The 23,492-nt window shown below is 47.0% G+C and overlaps 9 protein-coding genes across 9 annotated transcripts; 6 read left to right on the top strand and 3 right to left on the bottom strand.

Annotated features, from left to right (window-relative positions):
* Nucleotides 1-111: 111 nt before the first annotated feature.
* UA08_09120 (hypothetical protein) lies at nt 112-2,216 on the top strand (the record flags this gene model as incomplete). The annotated part of the gene is made up of 6 exons (XM_020264018.1): nt 112-179; nt 212-363; nt 556-1,115; nt 1,172-1,469; nt 1,518-2,070; nt 2,123-2,216. The coding sequence occupies 6 exons, from the start codon at nt 112-114 to the stop codon at nt 2,214-2,216; spliced, it is 1,725 nt and encodes a 574-aa protein (XP_020115770.1).
* Nucleotides 2,217-2,789: 573 nt separating this feature from the next.
* On the top strand, nt 2,790-6,044 carry UA08_09119 (hypothetical protein; the record flags this gene model as incomplete). Its single annotated transcript, XM_020264017.1, has 7 exons — nt 2,790-2,811; nt 2,865-3,128; nt 3,212-3,303; nt 3,361-3,973; nt 4,413-5,673; nt 5,738-5,809; nt 5,888-6,044. 7 exons carry the CDS (start codon nt 2,790-2,792, stop codon nt 6,042-6,044), a joined length of 2,481 nt encoding a protein of 826 aa, XP_020115771.1.
* Nucleotides 6,045-6,158: 114 nt separating this feature from the next.
* Nucleotides 6,159-7,325, bottom strand: UA08_09118 (hypothetical protein; the record flags this gene model as incomplete). Its single annotated transcript, XM_020264016.1, has 4 exons — nt 6,159-6,165; nt 6,236-6,950; nt 7,155-7,220; nt 7,286-7,325. 4 exons carry the CDS (start codon nt 7,323-7,325, stop codon nt 6,159-6,161), a joined length of 828 nt encoding a protein of 275 aa, XP_020115851.1.
* Nucleotides 7,326-8,484: 1,159 nt separating this feature from the next.
* Nucleotides 8,485-9,662, bottom strand: UA08_09117 (hypothetical protein; the record flags this gene model as incomplete). Its single annotated transcript, XM_020264015.1, has 4 exons — nt 8,485-8,666; nt 8,738-9,093; nt 9,164-9,261; nt 9,321-9,662. The coding sequence occupies 4 exons, from the start codon at nt 9,660-9,662 to the stop codon at nt 8,485-8,487; spliced, it is 978 nt and encodes a 325-aa protein (XP_020115850.1).
* A 294-nt stretch (nt 9,663-9,956) lies between these two features.
* Nucleotides 9,957-13,053, top strand: UA08_09116 (hypothetical protein; the record flags this gene model as incomplete). Its single annotated transcript, XM_020264014.1, has 9 exons — nt 9,957-9,998; nt 10,053-10,343; nt 10,406-11,561; nt 11,703-11,812; nt 11,988-12,077; nt 12,151-12,201; nt 12,279-12,305; nt 12,371-12,823; nt 12,886-13,053. 9 exons carry the CDS (start codon nt 9,957-9,959, stop codon nt 13,051-13,053), a joined length of 2,388 nt encoding a protein of 795 aa, XP_020115859.1.
* Nucleotides 13,054-13,270: 217 nt separating this feature from the next.
* Nucleotides 13,271-15,730, bottom strand: UA08_09115 (Ubiquitin-like modifier-activating enzyme atg7; the record flags this gene model as incomplete). Its single annotated transcript, XM_020264012.1, has 7 exons — nt 13,271-13,348; nt 13,404-13,736; nt 13,825-14,292; nt 14,354-14,498; nt 14,570-15,297; nt 15,360-15,468; nt 15,540-15,730. The coding sequence occupies 7 exons, from the start codon at nt 15,728-15,730 to the stop codon at nt 13,271-13,273; spliced, it is 2,052 nt and encodes a 683-aa protein (XP_020115858.1).
* Nucleotides 15,731-16,238: 508 nt separating this feature from the next.
* On the top strand, nt 16,239-17,594 carry UA08_09114 (hypothetical protein; the record flags this gene model as incomplete). Its single annotated transcript, XM_020264011.1, has 5 exons — nt 16,239-16,260; nt 16,344-16,689; nt 16,746-17,107; nt 17,377-17,441; nt 17,505-17,594. The coding sequence occupies 5 exons, from the start codon at nt 16,239-16,241 to the stop codon at nt 17,592-17,594; spliced, it is 885 nt and encodes a 294-aa protein (XP_020115857.1).
* Nucleotides 17,595-18,262: 668 nt separating this feature from the next.
* Nucleotides 18,263-20,030, top strand: UA08_09113 (Imidazole glycerol phosphate synthase hisHF; the record flags this gene model as incomplete). Its single annotated transcript, XM_020264010.1, has 3 exons — nt 18,263-18,385; nt 18,435-19,880; nt 19,944-20,030. 3 exons carry the CDS (start codon nt 18,263-18,265, stop codon nt 20,028-20,030), a joined length of 1,656 nt encoding a protein of 551 aa, XP_020115856.1.
* A 963-nt stretch (nt 20,031-20,993) lies between these two features.
* On the top strand, nt 20,994-23,027 carry UA08_09112 (hypothetical protein; the record flags this gene model as incomplete). The annotated part of the gene is made up of 3 exons (XM_020264009.1): nt 20,994-21,165; nt 21,248-21,539; nt 21,605-23,027. The coding sequence occupies 3 exons, from the start codon at nt 20,994-20,996 to the stop codon at nt 23,025-23,027; spliced, it is 1,887 nt and encodes a 628-aa protein (XP_020115855.1).
* Between the last annotated feature and the right edge of the window lie 465 nt (nt 23,028-23,492).

Raw genomic sequence — 23,492 nt, 5'->3', positions numbered from 1 at the left:
TCTCTTTCTTCTTCTTCGCCTCCATGTTTTGTTGCTCCGTCAGATACCGCCCATCAGCCAGTCCATCATCCTCAGGTTTCTTGTTTTCGTTGCCTACTCCTCATTTCCACGATGGCTACTGACCCAGCCTCTCTCATCTCCGTCGGGTCTCTGAGGCAGGTTGTCCCTATCTCGCCGTGGTACCACCGCATCGTCTCTGACAAGTAGATAGTGGGATCTTCGACGAGTCGAGAGCTACCGAGAGCCAGCCTATTGTTCAATGTGTGCAGATCAAGCCGCTGGCTCCCCAGCCGAACGGACAAGAGCGCTATCGGGCTGTTTTCAGCGATATTTCTAATTATGTGCAAACTATGATTGCCACCCGTAAGTTGTTGAACCAAGCTTGAGCAGCGACTTTCTCATGCCGGCACTATCTGACAATATTTCCTCTGAAGAAGCCAACCATCTTGTCCAAGACGGGATATTAAGGAAGGGATGTCTCGTACAACTGAAATCATTTCAGTCCAATGCGATTAAAGGCAAAAAGTATGCCCATGGAAAATATATCAACTACAGTGAGGATGCTGACCGAGATTTGGAGGATACTGATTATACTTGATCTTGAGGTTCTCTCACACCTTGGAGAGTACGAAAAGATTGGGGATCCCAAGCCGCTCGAGACCAAACCCGAAGACGAGGAGAGGGCAGCACCCACGACGGTATCCGGTAACAGCCATTATGGCTCGAAAGGCCAAGTTGGAAGTGAAGCCCACAAAGTTCGCCATGCATCATCATCATCATCATCTGCACATGCCACCATCTATCCAATCGAAGCTATATCTCCATATTCGCACAAGTGGACAATAAAAGCACGTTGCACAAGCAAATCAGCCATCAAAACGTGGCACCGTAGTAACTCGGAGGGGAAACTCTTCAGCGTCAACCTCCTGGATGATAGCGGGGAGATCAAAGCTACAGGCTTTAACGATCAGTGTGACATGTTCTATGACATGTTCCAGGAGGGCTCTGTTTACTACATCTCTAGCCCATGCCGAGTGCAAATCGCCAAAAAGCAATTTTCAAATTTGAATAACGACTACGAGCTCACCTTTGAGAAAGACACGATCGTTGAGAAGGTAGATATATCCTTGGCATATCTGGTATGAGCGAATGATATCTCACAAGTTTACAGGCCGAAGACCAGGACAACGTCCCTCAAATCCGATTTAATTTCACGAGCATTGGCGACCTGCAATCGGTCGAAAAGGACACTACAACCGATATCATTGGGGTTATAAAGGAAGTTGGCCAGACATCGCAGATAACTTCGAAAACAACGAATAAGCCCTACGACAAACGAGACTTACTTCTTGTTGATAACACCGGTTTCTCTGTTCGCCTCACGGTTTGGGGTAATGTAGCTACCAATTTCAGTGCCATGCCTGAATCCGTAGTGGCATTCAAGGGCGTGAAAGTGTCCGATTTCGGAGGTAGGAGCCTCAGTTTGCTGAGTTCTGGTACCATGACAATCGATCCAGACATCGAAGAAGCCCACAGACTCAAGGGCTGGTATGATGCACAAGGAAGGTCTGATAATTTCACGTCACATGCTTCAATGTCAGATGCAGTTACATCTGGTGGCGGAAGACCCGATCAGTACAAGACAATCGCCCAAATCCGTGAAGAACAGTTGGGTATGTCAGAAGAAGCAGATTTCTTTTCTCTAAAGGCAACCATCATCTACATCAAACAAGACAATGTGAGCTATCCCGCATGTCCTTCGGCAGAATGCAACAAGAAGGTCAGCGAGCTGGATCCCGGTCAGTGGCGGTGTGAGAAATGCGACAAAACATACCCCAAGCCAGAATATCGCTATATTATGCTTATCAATGTCAGCGATCACACTGGCCAACTCTGGCTCAATTGCTTTGATGAAGTTGGAAGACTCATCATGGGCAAAACAGCGGATGATTTGGTAAACATCAAGGCGGAGAATGAGTACGAGGCAAGCGAGCTATTCCAAGAAGCCAACTGCCAGACTTGGAACTTCCGATGCAAGGCGAAGATGGACCATTATGGCGAACAACAGAGGTACGTGCAGGCTTGGTGTTTCTTCCATAACATTAGCTGACTGCAGTCACAGAATACGTTATCAAATATCTTATGCCAAGCCGATTAATTATTCGGACGAAGCTACACGTTTGGCCAACCTTATCCAATCGTATAGTCTTGCATAAGGCACTTTCACTGCTTTGCATGGCTGTTGCATGCTTTCCATCCTCAGCTGGGGAGCCCATTGCTGTTGTCTAGCTTCATTTTATTCTATGTTGTTGGCTCAAATTGTGTGATATCTACGATGTATTATTGATAGGATCAAGGCTTGATGGACCCGTTATTAGTTGATCTTGACCGCGGCTTCTGCTCTCATGATCCAATGGAACGTTTATCCCAACTTCTTGGCCAGAGACAGGCTGGCACTAAGAGATGGACCAGCTAGATATTGTATGAATAGACTACATGATTGAAGAATTTTTCTGTAGTTCTGGGATCAAGCATAGAATGATATCGAATAGACCCCACTATGCAACCTCCGCATTATTAATCCATCCGCCTTAACCTAACCAACTAGTAAGTTTGTTAAGTAACGGATTATTGACATCATCTTACTGTTCGTCTTTATAGCAATTGATCGGTATTATTTTTGCGTGTGCAGACAAAAGAAAAATCCCCCACCTCGCCCGACATCTCAATTGCACTGCTCAGCTCCTATACATACCACCTAGCAGCAGCTGTATTTCCATCAGGACAAAATGGCATCGATGAAAGCGATAGGTTTGTCCCCCCGCTCGTATAAGATTGGCGTTGCTCATCCTCCTTCTACCTAGGCGTCAAGGGCGGCAAAGGACCGGCCGATGCGATGTTCATGGATACAATCAGCCGGCCGGTACCAACCGGAAGCCAGGCTCTTGTTAAAATCAAGGCATTTGGACTCAATCGCATGGATCTACTCCAGAGAGAGGGTAGATATCCTGTCCCACCAGCGGCACCTACCACAATGGGAGTAGAGTTTTCCGGAATCATCGAGGAGCTCGCTGAGGCGCAGAGCGATTTCAAGGTTGGCGATGAGGTTTTCGGTCTTGCATATGGAGGTACGTATTATCTCCCTCTCTCTCTCTAGATAGACTTGGTCAAGTGGGCCACCGGTGGGCAGTCTAATAAGGTCTTTATTTAGGTGCTTATGCAGAGTACATATCTGTCTCCACGCGGATGCTCATCCACAAACCTTCACATATGTCTTGGGAGGAAGCTGCAGGAGTCCCAGAAGTAGGGTGGAACCGCTCTTCTACCACAATCTCTGGCTAACATGTATATGGTTCTTAGACCTGGATAACTGCGACACAAGCATTGAACCTGATTGGAGAATTTCAATCCGGGAAATCTGTCTTGTGGCACGCTGGTGCTTCGTCTGTATCCATTGCGGGTATTCAACTCTCCAAAGCACTCGGGGCCAAGGAAGTCTTCGTCACGGCAGGATCACAGGACAAAATTGACTTCTGTGTCAATGAGCTCGGCGCTACGGCGGGCTTCAACTACCACACCCAGGACTGGGCCAAGGGGATTTTGGAGGCCACTGGAGGCAAGGGAGTTGACCTGATTGTTGACTTCGTTGGGGCAAACTATTTCGGTCAGAACTTGGTTGCTGCTGCGCGAGACGGCCGCATTGTCTTGCTAGGGCTGATGAGTGGCGCTGAACTCCCTGCAGGCGTTAACATCGGACCCATTCTCCTCAAGAGACTTAGAATTGAAGGTAGCACTTTACGGAGTCGCGACGAAGGATACCAAGAGAAGCTGCGAAACCTCCTGGTTGAAAATGCCCTACCAAAGTTCAAGGATGGTAAATTCAATATCTTCATCACAAAGGTTTTGCCATATGACCAGATCATTGAAGCACACAAGCTGCTGGAGAGCAATCAGACAAAGGGCAAGATTATATGTACGATACCGTGATATCACGGTTTGTCTTTTAGATACAACCTGCGATCCAGTATGCAATGCAGAGACTGTACAAGATGAGCGGAGCAGGTATTCCCAAGCTTTGCTATATTTCATTCAATATGTCAATAACACAACTGCACCGGGCCAACAATTGAAGGATGGACGTGGTAAATTCCATGCAATGCCACCAATATCAAGCCAATAATTTTCGAGGCTGTCATTAGGATTTATCGACTTGACCGCCTTGATGACATTTGGCGGTCCAAAGTGGCAGTATCAATTATTTACTGCCGCTTTTCTTTTGAAGGAAAAAATTTCTGGGAAGAAAACTTCACGTCGATTTTTTTTTTTAAAAAAAAATATATCCCGCCATTGCGGCCATATACTTATTTTCTGCGGTCACAGAAATTATTAATTCAGTATGACTAAGAGAACAGTGACAGAAGAAGCCGAGCATTCCCGGAAAAAGCTAAAGACAAAGTCGGGCGAACGTGCCGAAGATACGCCGCATTCGCATGAAAAGAAGAAAAAGAAGGACAAGACCAGCAGCGCAAGTTTATCCGAGCCCAAAAATGCAGCGGCATCAGTCTCCGAGGAGACAGTTCAAGAGTACTTGAAATCAAACACGATCGAAATCACCGATCCATTAAACAAGGAAAAGCCTCCGCAGCCGATTATCTCGTTTGATCAGCTGCCAGATCCTGAAAACATCCTGTACCAACCGCTCAAGAATTTCCCAGCACCGACTTCCGTACAGGCCGCTACATGGCCATTGCTATTTGATGGCCGGGATGTGATAGGCATTGCTGAAACGGGCAGTGGAAAGACCCTGGCCTTTGGTTTACCATGCCTCAAAAAAATGGTCGACTCGAAGAAGAAGACGAAGCCCTCCCACCCACGAGCTGTCATTCTCTCGCCCACCAGAGAGCTTGCGATGCAAATATACGAACAACTCGAGGGATATGCTCCGAAGGTCGGAGTTAAAGTCACATGTATCTATGGAGGTGTTAGGAAGGATGAGCAACGAGAGGCGTTGAAAGATACTGCGATTGTCGTTGCTACACCTGGTCGGTTGAAAGATCTTCAGGCAGAAGGCGCAGTCAATCTCTCAAAGGTGAAGTTCCTCGTTCTCGATGAAGCAGATAGGATGTTGGACAAGGGCTTTGAACAAGACATCAAAGATATCATTGGCCCCATGCCCGTTTCTAGGAGACAGACTGCCATGTTCACTGCCACATGGCCCGTTTCTGTCAGAAATCTAGCTAATAGCTTCACGCACGACCCGGCTATGGTCACTGTTGGCGGCAAACCGTCAGAAGATCCTCGTGCAAATACCCGTATAAAGCAGGTTGTCGAAGTGCTAGATCCCAGAGATAAAGAAAACAGGCTTGTACAGATTCTAGGAAAACTGCAAAAGCAATCCGCTCAAGACAAGATCTTGGTCTTTTGTCTATACAAGAAGGAGGCTATGCGAATTGAAAGACTCATCCAATCGAGAGGCTACGCAGTGGCAGGTATTCACGGTGACCTGAGCCAAAGTGATAGATTCAAGAGTCTTGCGTCTTTCAAATCTGGCGCAGTCACTATCCTGGTTGCTACGGATGTTGCAGCCCGTGGTCTGGACATCCCAGCAGTGAAGACAGTGGTCAATGTCACATTCCCTTTGACCATTGAGGATTATGTGCATCGCATTGGACGGTAAGTCGATTATATCTGCTTCCATTTCCACGTCCTATGTCAGATGAGCTAATTCTCCCCCAAGAACTGGACGAGCTGGTGCCGATGGCCATGCTATCACTCTTTTCACGGAAACTGATAAAGCCCACTCAGGAGCGTAAGTATTTCTTTTTAAAGTCCCGGAAAACCGAGCCAGTACCATAAGATGGACATTTGACTGATTTATGTTTTCTAGTCTGATAAATGTCTTGAAGGCAGCAAAGCAAGATGTTCCCGACTCGCTGTTCAAGTTCGGAACTACTGTGAAGAAGAAGCAGCATGATGCATATGGAGCCTTTTTCAAGAGCGTTGATGAGACCAAAACGGCAACCAAGATTACTTTTGATGATTAAATGGCTCTCGATTTCTTCTAACTGACATCTTAATTATATCTCTGTTTTTCCTATGTACAAAAAAAGACTTTTGTTTATGCCCGGGTATATCTTGTGTATTGGGCCAATATATAGTCACGCTCTAGAAATAGACTAGTTTTGAAGTTAGCTTTTCGTTTTAAAAACAGTTTTAGTTCTCTCAGTGAACTTACATCAATAATGCAGACAATGCTGCGAATGCAAGTGTAGCCAGAATACCGTAGAGACCATCACCGAGAGGACGGTAATCTATCATTCTGCGACCTGCTGCAAGGGCAAGTATTGCTAATGTCTGCATATTTGGACTGAAATCACCGGTGTGCAAATCGGCCTCATTTCGACGCAAATAGTCCCGTATGTAAGAAAGACTCCAGATGGTCCTGACCGACATATTGATGATATTTGCCCACACCAAACCGAATGCTCCCAGTTTAGCAATGCTGAGAAGAAGGAATGAAGTGATACCGAAACACACCGAAAATACCGTCATCCAGCCTGCTTGTCTCCGCATTTCCGAGGGGCTAACAGCTGCAGACACAAACGCTTCTGTAATCCCATTGAATGCTAAAAACGGAATATAACAGCAGTATGCTGATAGCAGATCCTGCAATTTCTCGGACTTCCATCCGATGAGAAGTTTTAGCCCAACCGGGACGATGTCGGGTCCAATACTCAGAGCAATTATTGCCAAAATAGCATATGCTCGTAGGACATCAGTCAAATGGGACTTTGCAGCTTGAACTTTAGCTTTGTGTTTCTTTTCGTCTTGCTCTGCCGTATTCAGCTGCTTTGACCACAGATTTCGACTGCTCTCTTCAATGGGTTGAAAGACCATGCGCGCAACAAGACCGCCATAGTTGGATGCTAAGGAATATATGCCTTGGTCCTCTAGTGTTGAGAAAGTAGCAAGTATCATAGAATCTCCCTGGGTAAGAAAATGCTTCACGACTAATTGAAGGTACAAGTTGGCGCCCAACCAAAGCAAGCTGCGCGAGAATCTATGAGCGAGGTACCGTGTTGTGTCCCTGGACTTTGACCTCAGTATCTGTCGAAGACTTCAAGGACTCAATCATTGATTAGGACGATTCTTACCTGGATTGAATTGGCATGAGCCAGAACGAGTAATGGTTCGTCTTTGCCTTTGCAACCATTTGCCAGCTGTACCCACAAATCAACGCACAGGCGTACGAGAGATACCCCAAAGCAAAAGGTAGTACACCTACATGCCATCCTACTCTTGCTAGCCATATAGAGGTGGCACATGTTGCTATGCTTCTCGCAAAGGCCGCTATAGTTTCCACGATTGCCCTCTCTTTATAGAGCATTCGCTGCTGAACTACTGCGAAGAAGGGCTCTGTACTCAGCTCCACTACACACGACAGGGCAACGATATGCAAGCTTTCTTGAAAAAAGGGCGTTGATAGAATCTCTTCTGTTGCCCATGACTGATAACAGAAAGCTAGGAACCCGGAAAGTGGAAGACCAAGAGCGATCGCTATGTAGGACATGTTGATCACTGTTTGAGATGATGTCGAGTCTTCTTTTTCGTCGATCTTCGCATCTTCGCTCTCTTTTTTGTCAGCCGGAGCGCTTGAAAGAGGTTCTCGCTGAATCGCAGTCCGCACGCATTCCCTGGAAAAATATAACGCGGTGATGTAATACAGCTCCAGGTGAGTGGCCACGCCCAGAATCTCCGGAGACAAATGGCGCAAGACAAGTTGATTAGAGGCAAAAGTAAGGAGCCGCGAGACCACTTGAATTAATATCAAGAAGCTTGTGCCATAGGCCAGGGATGCGTGTGACGCCATTATGGATGGACGTCTGTGGGAAGTCTAGTCGACAGTTTGGAAATGTCAATGAATTATGTGTGATGAATAACTATTCAGTTCATGTTTTCTCGAGAAATCATTTGCGTATGTTACCCTCTTCCGGGATAATGGTGTAGTTTGGGGAGGTTGACTGGGAGCATTGCTGCTCCTGACACCTGGCAGGCCGGCCATTCTATCTCCACATAAACTTGCCGCTCCTTGTCCGCAGCAAACCACACACCACGAACTGCAGAAGCTCGCCAATTGATATCAGTACGTCGCAATATTTGCAATTTATATAAGAAGAATACAGGAAGCCAACCTTCTATGCCAATAAAAGAGAATTTATGCCGCAGAAGTTGGGTCTCCGTCAAGATTATGCACGACAAGAACCAATTCATTCATTTTGCGACAAAGTTTTTTTATACAAGAACTTCACAAGAAAAATGCACCTATACCCTAGTTTTCTTTGAAATATTAATAAACCAAAAACAAAACCAATTCGTTCTAGACATTGTACAAGTGCAATTTCGACCGTTATACGAGAACCGTCAAAGGCCTTTCACAGTGAACCCATCTAGCGCGAGAACCCCGGGATCGATATAAAAGAAAATCTAAAATGGCGGCAAGTAAAATGGGTAGCCGCCGTTCTTGGCTCTGAAGACGCTGAGGAGAAAGCTGTACATGCCGAGAAGAGCCACTCCCCAACATATCACGGCCAATTGCTGCGCTTTGGGATCCGCCATTCGTGGAACCCTGAAAGACAGTGCAATAATTGCAAAGGAAAGTACGCCGTCTACAAAATCGTTAGGAACATGGACGAAAGCAGTGCGAATTTATGAGTTGCACGGCACCAGAAACACTTACACATTGCAGCGACAATTTGGGTTTCCATCCCAAATTGGTTTGAAAATCCACCAGCAAAGTAGTTTATTCCGCCTTTGCCATCACCAGCAACATATGGAACCTTGCGGATGTGGTTGAACATATGACCACTGGTGAATAGAAGGATTGCAATCAAACTGATACCGGCCCAAATGTTCCTATTCTGAAGTATAGGGAGCAGGTATGGTGATGCTACTGTAAAGAGAGTAATTGCGCCAAGTAGAAGAGTCACTGTCGACGCAATCCGCATGTAATTAATTGGGCGCACCAATTGGGGTTTCGGGCCTTCGGGGAGGTGACGATTAATCCAGGCGTAGAGCTGGTCTGCGGTGGTCGGGCTGTGAGGAAAAAAAAAAAAAAGAAAGTATTAGCAACGGAGCCAATGTATATGTCTCAAGGACATCCTACCCAAATAAGTCGAATCTCTGGGGCGTGCCATCAGCGGTTGCGCCGGGTCCTACTGTTGGCGGGAAGAGCAATATGATGGGAGCAGTTTGCAACATGAGCTGCGGATAATCAGTGAGGAGGTCGATCAATTTATGCTTGTAATAGTGCAAAAGCAAACCTGTCTGAATGTGTCCTTTCCATCGCTGAAGTCTAATGTACCAAAGACCAAGTCGATGTCGCTCACATGAGCCTTGTTCCAGCTGTTCGCAATAATATCCCATTCCGGTTTGAAATCCCGGCACAGTGCACAGCCGAAGCGCACATCCATGGCCGTGAGCATCACCGCTACATGATAATCTCGGGGCGCTGCGGTGAGGTCATTGTATGTTGCGTCGTTGAGATCGACGGCGCCCGAACGAGAGAGAGCCTGCAACTGTTGTAGCTTGTCACTTTTTGCTGCTGCCGAGACGGCAAATCCGGTTGCGCACAGTAGTGCAGTGAAATATGAAAGCAGCCTCATCTTGAGACACAAATGCCTGCAATTGGTATGGTACTGCCTAGGCTGGATGCGAGGGTTGGCACGCAACGACGAAGGAACTCGAAGTTAAACGGAGAGGTGGCCTATAGGTACCTGCCTCGTACGCAATGCGGGCCGCGGCTGCCCTAAGTTATAAGCTCCCACGCACTAGCCCCAATCTGGAAAGGTGCTTGCCGCTTTGGTATTTAGTGCGGACTACTCCACGACGCGTCTTGATTATTGTTGCCAGAACAGAAACATTATCACAATGTCGTTGTTGTCCACGTCTCTTGCAAAATGATCAGCCATTGCCTGAACGAAGCCTGTCCTGCGCGCGAAGTGTGTATTGCCGAATCCTCTTATCACGCACACCGGACTAATTGTGGCATATAGTACGGATTGTCTCTCAAGACGGCGCAGCTCGAGACCGACTATGAGAAAAGCGTAGCCCTGCTCGGTTCTCTTGTGGCCCAGGAGGAGTCCCGAAGATCGCGCGTTGATTGCGTTATCCTCGAGGCCGACCACGAAGTATTGCAGACGAGATGCGAACGATCAAAGTACGATTTCGAACAGCTTCTTCAAGCTGAGACGACATTGAAACAACAACTACTCCAAGCACAGGATGACTTGGCAACGTTGCAGCTATCCACACGCACAGACTGGCGCGCCATGGAAGACTTGAAGGTATTCCTCAATTGTTTGTCCTATTGTAGTTCCGCACAGACGTCTAAACCAACATTATCTAGAACGACGTTATATCCATGAGACGCAAGGTCTCGGACAATGAGAAACTCTCCGCCGAAAACCTCTCTCTTACGAAAGAGATATCACACATGAAGCAGGAGTTCGAGCGCCTTCAAAGTCAGAATAAATCGCACCAAACCCTCATCGCCGAAAAGTCTGCTCTAGAGAGACAGCTCAATTCTCTGGAAGTTCAATTAGAAGAGGAAAGACGGGCATATGAGCGCCATAGAAATTCGGAGAATAAGAACCAAAATGCGGAAGCACAGCAACAACTGAAGAAGCTACAAGAAGAACTCAGGAAGGAAGTGGACGAGAGGCGTCGTGTGGAGCAGGAGACGCATGAGAAGTCAATCGCATGGGAAGAACAGAAGAAGTCTTTGGAGGAGCGACTCCAGATGGTTCGCAAACAATTGCGCTCTACAAAGGATAAATTAAAGGAACACCAGAGTGAATTGCGCATCTCTCAAGGACTTCCAAAAAGCGATACATCCCGTCAAAGTGTCGCAAGTGATAGGAGCACTTCACTGGGCTATGCCGGTGCCACTTTTGATCCAGCTATGACAATAGCAACGCCCGGTGCAGTCAAGATCACCAAGAAAGGCCAAAAACCATCTGCCAACCTGGGCGAAAAATCGGTATTCTCGATCACGCCATATCTCAGACGGAATAGAAGCGCCGAAAGCTCTTCAAGCAGCTCAGATGATGATCTCCACGTCAAAGCTAAGCCACGGCAGGCAGGAAAGCGACCCAGAGTATCACCGAGAAGCGACGGAGTAGAGCGTTCTGGACGGAACCACGAAAGCCTGAATAGAGGTCGAGCCGATGAGGATAGTGATAATGAGGAGGCTCATGAGGCATTAAATGCAGAAGACTCTGTTCTCTCAACAAGAAATGAAGGAATGCAGTCAATTGTCAGTGGCACCACCGCGAAGAGAGACTCTTCCTTGGACGGCAAGCAAAACCAGAGGAAGCGGAAGGTCCTTGGCGGGCAGCGTGACATGACTTTTCTCGATGAGGAAGATGAGCAGCTGGAAGAAAGACCGAGGAAAGTCGAGAGATTGATACCCAGTCTGAAGCCAGGCTCCAAACGCCCGCAAGCTGTCAGTCTCTCTCGCCGCGCATTTGGGGAGACATCAACTTTCTCCCCGTTAAAGCGCGGTAAGAGGTTAATATAGTCTACATGATACCCTTTTGAATTAAATAAGATATACTCCGACGAATATACAGGAAAATAAATACGAATGCAGATGCCTGATCTCAAAACAGTCAACTACGTAGTTAGCTTAGCCAAGTAGACAGCGGAGATTCGGAGAACCTCCGCGGCCAAGCTCGACCAGCTCCCGACTTCCAGATACACTCCGCGCTCATGCCTCCACCGTGTCTACCTACTGCCCAATCCGATTATTTTTGTATGCGATTCTTGGTTATTTTTATTTTCATTATTTTTTACACGCGGAATACGACGAAAAGATTGAGCATATGAATTCCAAAAGACCTACTGTTCTGTCCGTATGGCAAGCAGTCCTTACTTGCCATCGATGCAATTTTCTGCCGATAAATTTCAAACGTCTATCTTCCTCCAAGCGATGGCAGTCTCGTCAACGAAGCGACATATTTACTAGAGAGGCCGTGGTCAAGGGGCTTAAAAGCAGGGCAGCTTTCAAGCTTTTGCAAGTATGTTGATTGCATGCTTTTCCCCTCCCTCCCAAGTAATTGTAGTGACTAACATTATTGGATGACTTGATAGATTGACGAACAGTATCGGGTATTTCGGGGCGGACAAACAGTTGTTGACCTTGTCAGTTTAATTTCTCGGCTTCCTAAACTCGCTGGCTATCTTCACCTCGTTCTAATATCCTGTGTGTCACCGAATAGGGGTATGCGCCAGGCTCATGGTCTCAAGTAAGAAGAAGGACATATAGTGTGTGCAAATTGAAATAACTCGACCAACTAACCCTGCAATATAGGTTGCTGTAACCCGTACGCAACCGAATGGTCGAGTTTTAGGCGTCGATATCATCCCTGCCCAGCCTCCCAAGGGAGTATCGACAATCCAAGGCAACTTCCTTTCGCCGGACGTTCAACAGTATGTCTTGGAATTCGTACGAGATCCCAACCGTGGTCGACCACGACGACCCGCGCCATCTGACGGAAACTCTACAGATGTGACTGGACGTATTGTCGGCGAAAGTGAAAGCATACTGTCGCAAGTCTCGTCCGAGCGCGGCAGCACCGGTGGCATTATCGAGGGCAAGAAGGATGGTAATACACAAGTAGAACGCACTGTCGATGTGGTTCTAAGCGACATGTCCGCTCCCTGGGTGCAAGTCAGAGGATTCTCAAATAGGAGCCTTAGTAACCCGTATCGCAGGATGATGAACACCAGTGGTATCAACTTCCGAGATCATGCTGGAAGCATGGTAAGTCTCGAAACTTCAAACTGGACGACTATAAATGGTCATGACTAACTATCATTACTTAGGATCTATGCCGAGCAGCGCTGCAGTTCAGCTTCAATGTCTTGAAGACTGGTGGCCATTTTGTGTGCAAATTCTACCAAGGACCAGAAGACAAAATACTCGAGAAACAACTCAAAGCCTTGTTCGATAAGGTCCATAGACTAAAGCCGGAGTCTTCTCGTAGTGTATGATGCGAAATCCCATTCATTTGCTTGAGAATGGCAACAAGACTGAGCTACATGTTCTACTGCTGACCAGCGCTAATAGGAGTCGCGAGAGGCCTTTTTTGTTGCTATGGCTAGAAAACCAAATGCTGCAAGGTCAGAGGTACTTGATGTCGAATGATTTTCTCTAAAGATCAAGGAAGCTAAAGACGCATTGCCAAATTTTTTGGCTACTCAAAATTATTTATTCATCATCGATCAGTCCATCCGAATCGTCCTCCCACTCTATATCAGCAGCATTCTCCTCGGCTTTTCGCTGTACCTATTAAGCTGTCAGTGTGGCTACACAAATATTCAACGAGGGATTCGGGCCGAACCTCTTTCAACCCACTTAGCTCTTCCACGTATTCCTTATCGTTGATTGCTCGTTGCACGAAATCCCAGCCGTCTTTTCTATATGCATCTACGACTCGGTCTGAGCAGGCACTGCAGCAATCATAGCTTCTGCCAGTAATCGGGATATTGGTGAACGTAGACAGAAACCCTCGAATTTGGTGTGGAACAAGGCCCAGAGGATGGTCTCCGCGTTCAGCATTTTGGGTTACCGGGGCAGGGGCTCCGGCTCCGTCAGGATGTTGTAAAACGGATACGAAGAGCTCCACCAAAATCGCTGAAGCGATTGTAGACACGCCTGGCCGTGTTACTGTGCACTGTTGATCGAGCGTCTGGTCTTTCATGGACTTATTTTTTTTCCCCATCAGTCATGTCAGCAAGGAGGACGGCAATGAAGGAACTCACGTCCATGGGTGCAACGACATCGTTGCAGAAGTAACATCCAAGCTCCGATTGGCCTGGTGATTGAAGTTTGACCCCATGTCGCATGGCGACAAATGTGTCAAAACCCAAGGCGGCATTCATGACGATTTTACCCAGAGATTTCCCCATGACCGTTGGCAACCAACGAGACTCTCGGCTGTCCATCAGCAGGAAGATGGCATCATGCTCCTCAATTAATTTACGAAGGCGGTCGAAATCGACTGCTGCTTGAGCAGCATCAGTGAAGGGATGACCAGGCATCAAAACAGATAGTACATGACCTTCTGACACAACCCCTGGGTATATCTCTTTCAAGGCCTCTGCGGCACGTGTGGCTTTTTTGGCTCCTCCATCTAGACAGTCTTTGAAATCGAACAATGGTTGCCTTACTGGGTTCGAGAATGATACAGATCCGTTGTCGACAAAAGTAATCTTTCGTACACCCCAACCCTGTAGCCAGAGTTAGCTTCTCTCTCTTAAGTTTTCTGGTTTTACAACAAGAGGAGCCTACCATCAAATTGCGTGCGACATAGCTACCTAGAGTTCCAGCTCCGAGTAGAAGGCAGCTCGTTCCTTTGACTTTATCAAGGTCAAGGCCCGGGCTGATTCTCCATTTGATCAGTTTCAGATTCAAATCGACTGCTTGATCTGCCAATCTGTATAGAATGAATGTCACATTAGTTCCTTTCACACATGGCGCGAATGCAGCATAGTATATCTAACTCACTTGCGAGGGTCCATGTATGCTGTCAAGTCAGAAATGCGCCCAGTGAGTTTTCCTGCGCTATTTCTCTCCCAGCCAGTGATTTTCGGCATTTCATTGGGAGCCAGGTTGCCAGCTTTGGGATCTACTTCTAGCGTAACCGCCAAACTTCGTCCAAGCTCCCGCTTAGATTGGGTATCTCGATAGAATAGTATCTGGGATTTTGTAATCCCCCAGCGGTGTAGCAGAAGCGCCAGTAGATTGCGTAGCATCCACCCTGGGGCATTGGGATAGTTTGAAGGATCAGCGAAACAGAAATAGATGTCTTCAGACTTGGAGCCATGGAAGAACCCCGTCTCCCATCCAGCTAATGATGACACTTTCCATTCATAAGCTTTATTTGTGGTTTCAGCGTTATCGGAAACTGATTTCTCTTTCTCCCTGCGAGCCAAGAAAAACCCATGTTGGCATACATCGGTGTCAGCTTTCCAGGTTTGTACTGCATCGACGAGAGCGGAGCTCTCTTCGGCAGACAGCTTCCTGGAACCAGGAATAGAAGGGCCGCTGGCAGAGACTTGAGCATCTAAGCTCGTCTGCTCGGCAGGAATCCAATGTGGTTGTGAGGTGATGGCAGGAAAGGCAAACCAGTAATGGAACTTGTACTTCTTCAGATCGGCAAATGAAAGTATCAGGAAAGATGATAATATTGACGGGTTGGATAGTACTGAGCCATCATCGATAGCATCCCAGATCTATCATGAAATGTCAGTGGTACTCTTGGGAAGAGTTAAAGCCATCCAGTCACAGTCCTTACTTTCCTCCCAGCTTCCTGTAGTATTTGTATCTTGTCTGCATTTTTGTACTCTTCTACGGTATTGAAGTTCTTGATCGTGCCCTCTGCTTTGTAATAGGTAGATGGAACGCTATACCAGCAAACGGACTTCAGTCAGTCTTTCCTCTGACTATCGGGACTGAGACCCATCGGCGAACTTACTTATCGCTGTTCAGCGCATTTCCCAGGATCTGCATCCGACATGATGTCGCTGGCGCATCTGAGGTGCGTATCTCATAAAGCCCTAGGACTTTTCTCGCAGAATCATCCAACTTATCATAGTTTATTTTCTGCGATGCGAGGGACGTGTAGAACGGAAGCTCAATATCCGAAACAAACGGAGTATACTGCATATTTGCGGTAGGATATGTGTTTCTCTGTGCTTGCCACAGGCAGAGGCCCTGTGTCTGATGCTGGAGAGATCGCTAACGCCCCGTCGGTCTTCCCTGCGAAGGGTGCTGTTTATGGTCTCTGTGCCGATTATTAGATAGTTAAGGGCAGCTTCTCCTGGTGGTGTACGTGCTATGCAGAGAGAGAGAGAGAGAGAGAGAGGTGCGAGGTATTGTAATAGACGAAGAAGGAAGGCACCGGCAGCAGACCGAGTCACGAGCCAGAGAGAGAGCTAACTCTGGTTGTAAACACCCAACAGGTGACAGTTCACGTGCAAACTGAGATAACTTGTCCTCTGTACACGGATGGAATCCCAATCCAAAATATTTCAACTGTTCACACCTCGCAACGAGTTCGTTATGGCCTGAGGCAGCTGTTTGTTTGTGGTGGGGTAATTCTTTATCTAACGCGGCGGACAAACTGAAGCTGCTCCAGCTTAGCCCTCAACCACCTCGACAACTCGCAACGAACATGCTTATCGGTATATGCGGTGGTAAGTCTATGCGAAAGGACCGAGTCGCGTATTACACTCGTTTTACATTGCAGTTGCATATCTGGTGCTGACCGTGCCAAAAGGCATCTGCGCAGGAAAGCATGCCATCGCGGAGTATCTTATCCGCGAGCAAGGCTTTGAGTTGCTCCAATTGGCAAATAAGAACCCCCTGCCGATAACGAATGAGTTACGAGATCCAGCGCGCCTAGAAAAGTCGGAAACAAAGAGCCTGCCGAGTCATAAAGATGAAACGGTTTTCGAAACCGTCGATTCGCTACTCGATTTTGTCACAAAACGATGGACGGAACATTGGGTCACGACGGATATTTGGGATCATACAACCTTGGACCGCCTTCTTCTGAGGCCGTTTTTCTTGCTCGTGAGTGTAGATGCTCCAGTGAGTCTGCGTTGGCAACGGTTCCGGGACAGGTGGGTTGGGATCTCTTGTTGGCAACAATAAATTACATGCGTCTCACACACAACAGGTGTTCGCGTCAACAATTAGATCCACCAGATTTGGAGAAGTTTGTCATGTGGAATGACCGACATTTATATGACAGAGAAATTGGCCGAGCTTACCTCACGGATAGAGCTCAGGTTCGCTTGTTCAATGCTTCGTCATCGTTAGAAGAACTCCATGCAGCCTTAAAAAGGCTGGATTTGTCAAACGATGAGCGCTTACGACCGACCTGGGACCAGTACTTTATGCAGCTCGCATCTCTGGCCGCACAGCGGAGCAATTGTATGAAGCGACGAGTCGGCTGTGTCATTGTTCGAGACCGCCGAGTTATCAGTACGGGTTATAACGGCACGCCACGTAATATAACCAATTGCAACGAGGGAGGATGTAGGTGGTCTTTTCCAGTATGAGTCGAAAAGAAAATTCAGTGTCTTACTTTACAGGCCCTCGATGCAATCGTGGAGAAGGCGGGGGCGCAGGGCTGTCAACGTGCCTTTGCATCCATGCAGAAGAAAACGCACTTTTAGAGGCCGGAAGGGAGAGGATCAGGGAAGGTGCAATATTATATTGTGATACGTGCGACCTCTGATGTTTTCATGAGCTATAGAATTTCACAGCTGACTGTTCAGGTAGGTGCCCTTGCTTGACTTGTACAGTCAAGATCGCGCAAGTCGGAATTTCCGAGGTCGTCTACTCGAAAGGCTACAATATGGACAAAGAGGTGGGGATTCTATCATTTTTACTCATTATATTTATCACATATATGCTCATCTTGTATATGTAGAGTGCGGAAATTCTCAGCGCTGCTGGCATTCATCTGCGTCAATTCTCTCCGGTGAGGTCCAACGAACGATACGTTGCAAACCCACGCTGACCTTCATGTAGCCCCCGAACGGACTAACATATCTTCAACATCCAGAGCACTCCAGCGCGCTACCTATTCTGTAATCATTGGGATGAGAGGCTAGTAATAAGTGATGCTATCACCATGGAAGCTTATCATCTTCAAGTAAGTATTAGGAAACATAGATATTTTCTCTGAATAGGGAATATAGAAAAAGCAAATTAGCAGCCCTTTTTTTTTTTTTTTTTTTTTTTTTGGATGTACATATCATGAAGAGAGACTAGGCATTGATGTTCTTTTATATATGTATAAAAGCCGCTTGCTGATAGGCGGCCAGGCTCCGAACCGGCGAACAATTATTCTTCCAGTGGGTCTGGATAAAATATTCGCGGACGTGCCGACCAAAATAATTATATACCTAGATACCTCTATGATATCGAGTCTGGTCGAACATCCTCGAGATACGACTGGTTAGGAACGATCAAAGATCGTATGCAAATATAGCGTCTGGCGTGGTTGAGCCCAAACGGGATTGCGATACCTCTGCGAAAGTTGACTGCCGAGACGAGGCCTGTATGACTCACCAGATTTGAGATTGGTGAATCATATATATCTGCAAATACTGGCCGAACAGACACCTCCTAGCAGCCTGGAAATACAGAGACAGTTTTAAGTTCTTAGAAAAGGTCGAGAGAGCCATGCCTTCTGTGCATCTGTTGGACTATGTTGCGGGGAATGTGAGGTCCTTGGTGAACGCAATCAACAAGGTCGGCTACGACGTGGAATGGATCAAGTCACCAGAAGAAGTCCGCAATGCAGAGGTAAGCGTCATCTTTTCTAATTGTATTCTGTTACTCATGAAGACTGCAGACCTTGATCCTGCCAGGGGTGGGGCATTTTGGACATTGCCTCTCGCAGCTTTCATCTGGCGGCTTTCTAGAACCCATCAAGGAGCACATCCAGTCGGGGAAGCGTTTCATGGGGATCTGTGTTGGTCTTCAGGCGCTGTTTGAAGGATCAGAAGAAGACCCCCAGATTTCTGGTTTGGGCTTGATTCCCTCTCGGCTGCGCAAATTTGACGACACGGTTAAAAGCGTACCGCATATTGGATGGAACTCAGCGATAGGCAGCCAATTTGAGGGCTCTGCAGCGTCCAACTTTTACGGATTGCGCGAAGAAAGCAAGTACTACTATGTTCATTCATACGCCGCACCTTACGAAGCCGGCGTTTTGGAGAAGCAGGGCTGGTCAGTCGCCACGGCTCACTACGGAGAAGAAGAATTTATTGGTGCCATAGCGCGTGGAAATGTTTTTGCAACACAGTTTCATCCAGAGAAGAGTGGACAAGCTGGGTTGCGCACTATTCGCGCATTTTTGGATGGACAGCTTGTCGAGAAACAGGAGAGCTCGGTGGCCCCCAATGACCGGAAAGATGGATTGACTCGGAGAGTTATTGCTTGTCTTGACGTCCGCACTAACGATGAAGGCGACTTGGTTGTCACAAAGGGAGACCAGTACGATGTGCGAGAAAAAGGCGGAGTTTCTGCTGGGGGGCAAGTGAGGAACTTAGGGAAGCCTGTCGATATGGCTAGGAAGTATTACGAGCAGGGAGCAGACGAGATCACGTTTCTAAACATAACGTCTTTCCGCAATTGTCCTGTTCAGGACTTGCCTATGCTGGAGATTCTACGACGCACATCGGAAACAGTCTTTGTGCCTTTGACAATTGGAGGAGGCATACGAGAGATGACGGATACCGATGGCACAAAGATCTCGGCATTGGATGTTGCGAAAATGTATTTCCAGTCGGGTGCAGACAAAGTCAGTATAGGGTCTGATGCCGTTATTGCCGCAGAGGAATATTTCCAAAGCGGAAAGAAGCTGTCAGGCACTACAGCAATAGAGCAGATCTCCAAGGCGTATGGGAACCAAGCCGTTGTTGTCAGCGTCGACCCTAAACGCGTTTATGTTAGTGGTCCTGAAGCCACAAGCCACCACACCATCAAAACTGCGTTCCCAGACCCCAACGGACAAGACACATGCTGGTATCAATGCACTATCAAGGGCGGCAGAGAGATGCGCGACATTGATGTTCGACAACTCGCACAAGCGGTGGAGGCCATGGGAGCAGGCGAGATTCTCCTGAACTGCATCGACAAGGATGGAAGCAACAGCGGCTTCGACCTGGAGCTGATACAGGATGTTAAAGATGCCGTCAAAATCCCAGTAATTGCTTCCAGCGGAGCCGGAAACCCGTCACATTTTGCGGATGTCTTCGCAAAGACAACCACAGATGCAGCACTAGGAGCTGGCATGGTAAGTCTCAATCTGTGTCCGCCATCGCAACACCAAGATTCAGTGCTAACACATGCGTTGTAGTTCCATCGCGGCGAGTTTACTGTAGAAGATGTGAAGAATTATTTGGTGGACAATGGATTTTTGGTTCGGAAGTATGAAACAGAGTAATAGAGTAAATTGAGTGCTGCAAAAAGATATGAATGAAAAATCAAAAAAAAAAGGAAAATAAAGTAAATGTCCTCAGATATCCTTTATGAAAGTTGAAACAACCAGCCCGTCAGCCTGAGGCAGCAAGGCAACATCTAAAACAACACTAGTCCTAAAGCGGCTTGTGAAGAACGCTGAGTCAGCCGCTTTCCGACAACTTCCAACGTTCGCTCCGCAGTTCTTCCTCACTTCTCTCTCATCAACCAACTCTCCCGCTTTTTCTACCATCCTCATCTCTCGCTGCCTATCCTATCTTGCAGCTCATTACGACGCTACTAACACGTTTCCTTTTCTTTTTCTTTCTCTTAGATTGTCACAGGCGTTGTTTTGTTGAACAAACAACAGTGGAAGCCTAGATCGCTGCCAATCTTCGCATTTTTTGCCACTCTGCTTTTCCGATCGCATCCTATGCAGTTCAGTTGACTTGACCGGCCCTCATTACAAGTGTTTCAAAAAAAGGGTTTTATTGAGTTCATTGGGACTGTTCGTTCATTCATTACAAAAAAAACGTGGGGGGTTTTCTTCGAGTTGTGTGTCTATGCTGCCTTGTGTGTACACAGGAAAATACACCCCTTAATGTAAACCAACCTTTGTTTCTGGTCTCAATCACATACAAACAGAGAAGTGTCAAATTGAAAGAGAGAAAAAAAAAATCATTCCTTTGTCGATAGATAACAAGACGGTCTATTTGACATACTCTACTTTTTCTAATAATCATACCTCCAAAGTGTCTGGAAACAAGCTCCCTCACCCGACCTGTCGCTGGTTAGGATCGAAACCTTCGGCAGTCATTATTTGTACTTGCATCTTCTTTTCTTTTCTTTTTTATTCTCGTTTGCTCCTGGTCCAATTTTACTGTCTTGTCCAACAAACGGCTTGGTGGGGAAGAATATCCTCTTCGGCAATTGAAACGAAACGATTACAATGGCTTCTTCTGTGCATTTCAAGTTTAAGTCACAGAAGGAACCTTCGAGGGTGACCTTCGACGGTACAGGGATTTCGGTCTTCGAATTGAAGCGTGAAATTATCAGCCAAAATAGATTAGGCGACGGCACAGACTTTGAGTTGTCGATCTATAACGAAGATAATGGAGAAGGTTCGTTCTTTTTTTTTTAATCTTGAGGCAGCTTGCCCTCTTCGTCATAAAAGAAATTTAGCTGACTGATCGATTGTTGTAGAATACGACGATGACACCGCTATAATTCCGCGCTCAACATCCGTCATAGCACGTCGACTACCGGCAGCACGACCTGGGAAAGGCGGTGCTGCACGCTATGTCTCCGGCAAGATGCCCCTAAATGCGCGGACTTCTACGCGGCCAGACTTACCTTCCGCAGCCCGGGGCACTTCGGGCACTGGCCAAAATACGATACCAGGACTGGACAACGCACAGACTGAAGATGAGAAGATTGATGCGTTATTCAATCTTCAAGCGAATCAGTGGAAAGAACAGCAGCAGGAAATGGCAAAGTAAGTCTCCGAATCATCTTGATATGGATTTCAAGAGGGCACGTAAAGCTGACCTAAAACTGTAGTGCAACCCCTGTCGCTTTTGGAAGAGGCCGTGGTAAACCTCTCAATGTTCCGGATCACCCACCGCCTCCGGGGTATCTTTGTTACCGCTGCAGAGAGAAGGGACATTGGATCCAAGCTTGCCCAACGAACAATGATCCAAAGTTTGATGGCAAATATCGTGTGAAGAGGTCGACAGGCATTCCAAGGTCGTTGCAAACAAAGGTGGAGAAGTCAGCGGCTATGGCTATGGATGGATCTGCTGAGGATTTGAAAACTTCTGGTGTTATGGTAAATGCCGATGGAGACTTCGTCATTGCACAGCCTGACAAGGCTTCATGGGAATTGTATCAAGAAAAAGCAAAAGCATCAGCCGCTGCCGCCGCAGAAGCGGCTGCTGCTGAGGGCAGCAAACAACTTCAAGCTAGAGGATTAGAATGCCCAATTGATAAGCGCATGTTTTTGGAACCGACCAAAACACCATGCTGCAATCGAACATATTGCAATGACTGTATTACAAATGCTCTCATTGAAAGTGATTTTATTTGCCCTGGTTGTTCCACCGAAGGCGTGTTACTGGACAATCTTTCGGTTGACGATGAGGCAGCGGCTAAGATCAAGGCCTTCGAAGCCGAAAAAGCCGAAGAAAAAAGAGAGAAAGAAAAGCAAGAGGAGGTTAAGGAGTCCGTTGAAAACGATGAGCCAGAACCTGAAGATACTTCCGTGAAGCCCGCTACAACAACAACTGTAGCTGTATCTTCACCTAGTATTCAGAGCACTACAAGCGCCAGCCAGAATAAGAAAAGAACGGCAGAAGACGAGCCTGAAGTCGACAACTCTGAGAGACCTGACTCATCAACGTCTTTTAAGAAGCAGAAGGCCGACGATAAGGAAGAAGACGTGCAAACTCAGAATGCTACATTCGAGAGCAATAACATGGCCAACATGATGCCTTTCCCAGTGAATCAACAAATGCCTTTCACAAATTCTGCATTTCCCCAGCCTCATGGTGTCATGCCCATGCCGTTCGATAACAGCTTCATGGCGGCAGGAGGCATGAATATGATGAACCCTATGATGATGCCCATGAATAACGCATTTCAGAATCAAGGATTTAACAACTGGAATCAGATGGCTGCGAATAACTTCTCATTCCCAGTTAACGGAATGTTTGGAGACGGTGCAATGATGCCGGGCAATAACTTTGGGCAGCTCAATGCTTTCAATCCGATGCAAATGGGCCAAACTGGGGCATATATGCCTCCACAGTCCGGGTATCAACAGCAGGGAATGGGCATGAACTCATTCTCGAATCAACAACGAAACAACTACAAGGCAGCCGGTGCTAGAGATGATGACAGCCCGTATTTCCGCCAGCCTGTGAACCCTCACCGCCACCAAGCCAGGCAACGCCGGATACGTCCAAGCGATTACCGCGAGCTCTAGTCAAAGACATGAATGTATAATTATGCAATGGCCATGTCTTCTTTTCTATCCTTAGGACTATTGTCTGCCTTGATGACGTGGATTGAGGGCCGTGAATGAAAATCTTAACCAAACATTGAGAGTAATCTTCAGTTCTTGGTTTGGGTATGTACCGACATCATACCTAGGTATGAAGCCAAAATTCTTTCTGGACTCGTGTTTCACAACGGGTCTATTTTGTACATATTCAGTTCGCATGAATAGAATATTAATAATGGTTTCAAGGAATGTAAGAATATAGTAGACTGTAGAACTCCAGATTATGATGAATCACGTTGGGTCATTAAGCCCAATGCGGACTGACCTCCCACGTGAACGCCCGGCTGATTTTAGTTAGCCCTTTCTTCCTTGCCAAATTCTCCTCTTGTCCTTCACACTTCTCAAGTCACAAGAACTCGCTGCCAGCACGTACTCGTCTTCGCCATC

Source organism: Talaromyces atroroseus, assembly GCF_001907595.1.
Source record: "Talaromyces atroroseus strain IBT 11181 chromosome Unknown scaffold_17, whole genome shotgun sequence".
Classification (NCBI taxonomy): domain Eukaryota; kingdom Fungi; phylum Ascomycota; class Eurotiomycetes; order Eurotiales; family Trichocomaceae; genus Talaromyces; species Talaromyces atroroseus.
The sequence above is the reverse complement of the archived record's forward strand: the minus strand, read 5'-3'. Positions and strand labels throughout refer to the sequence as shown.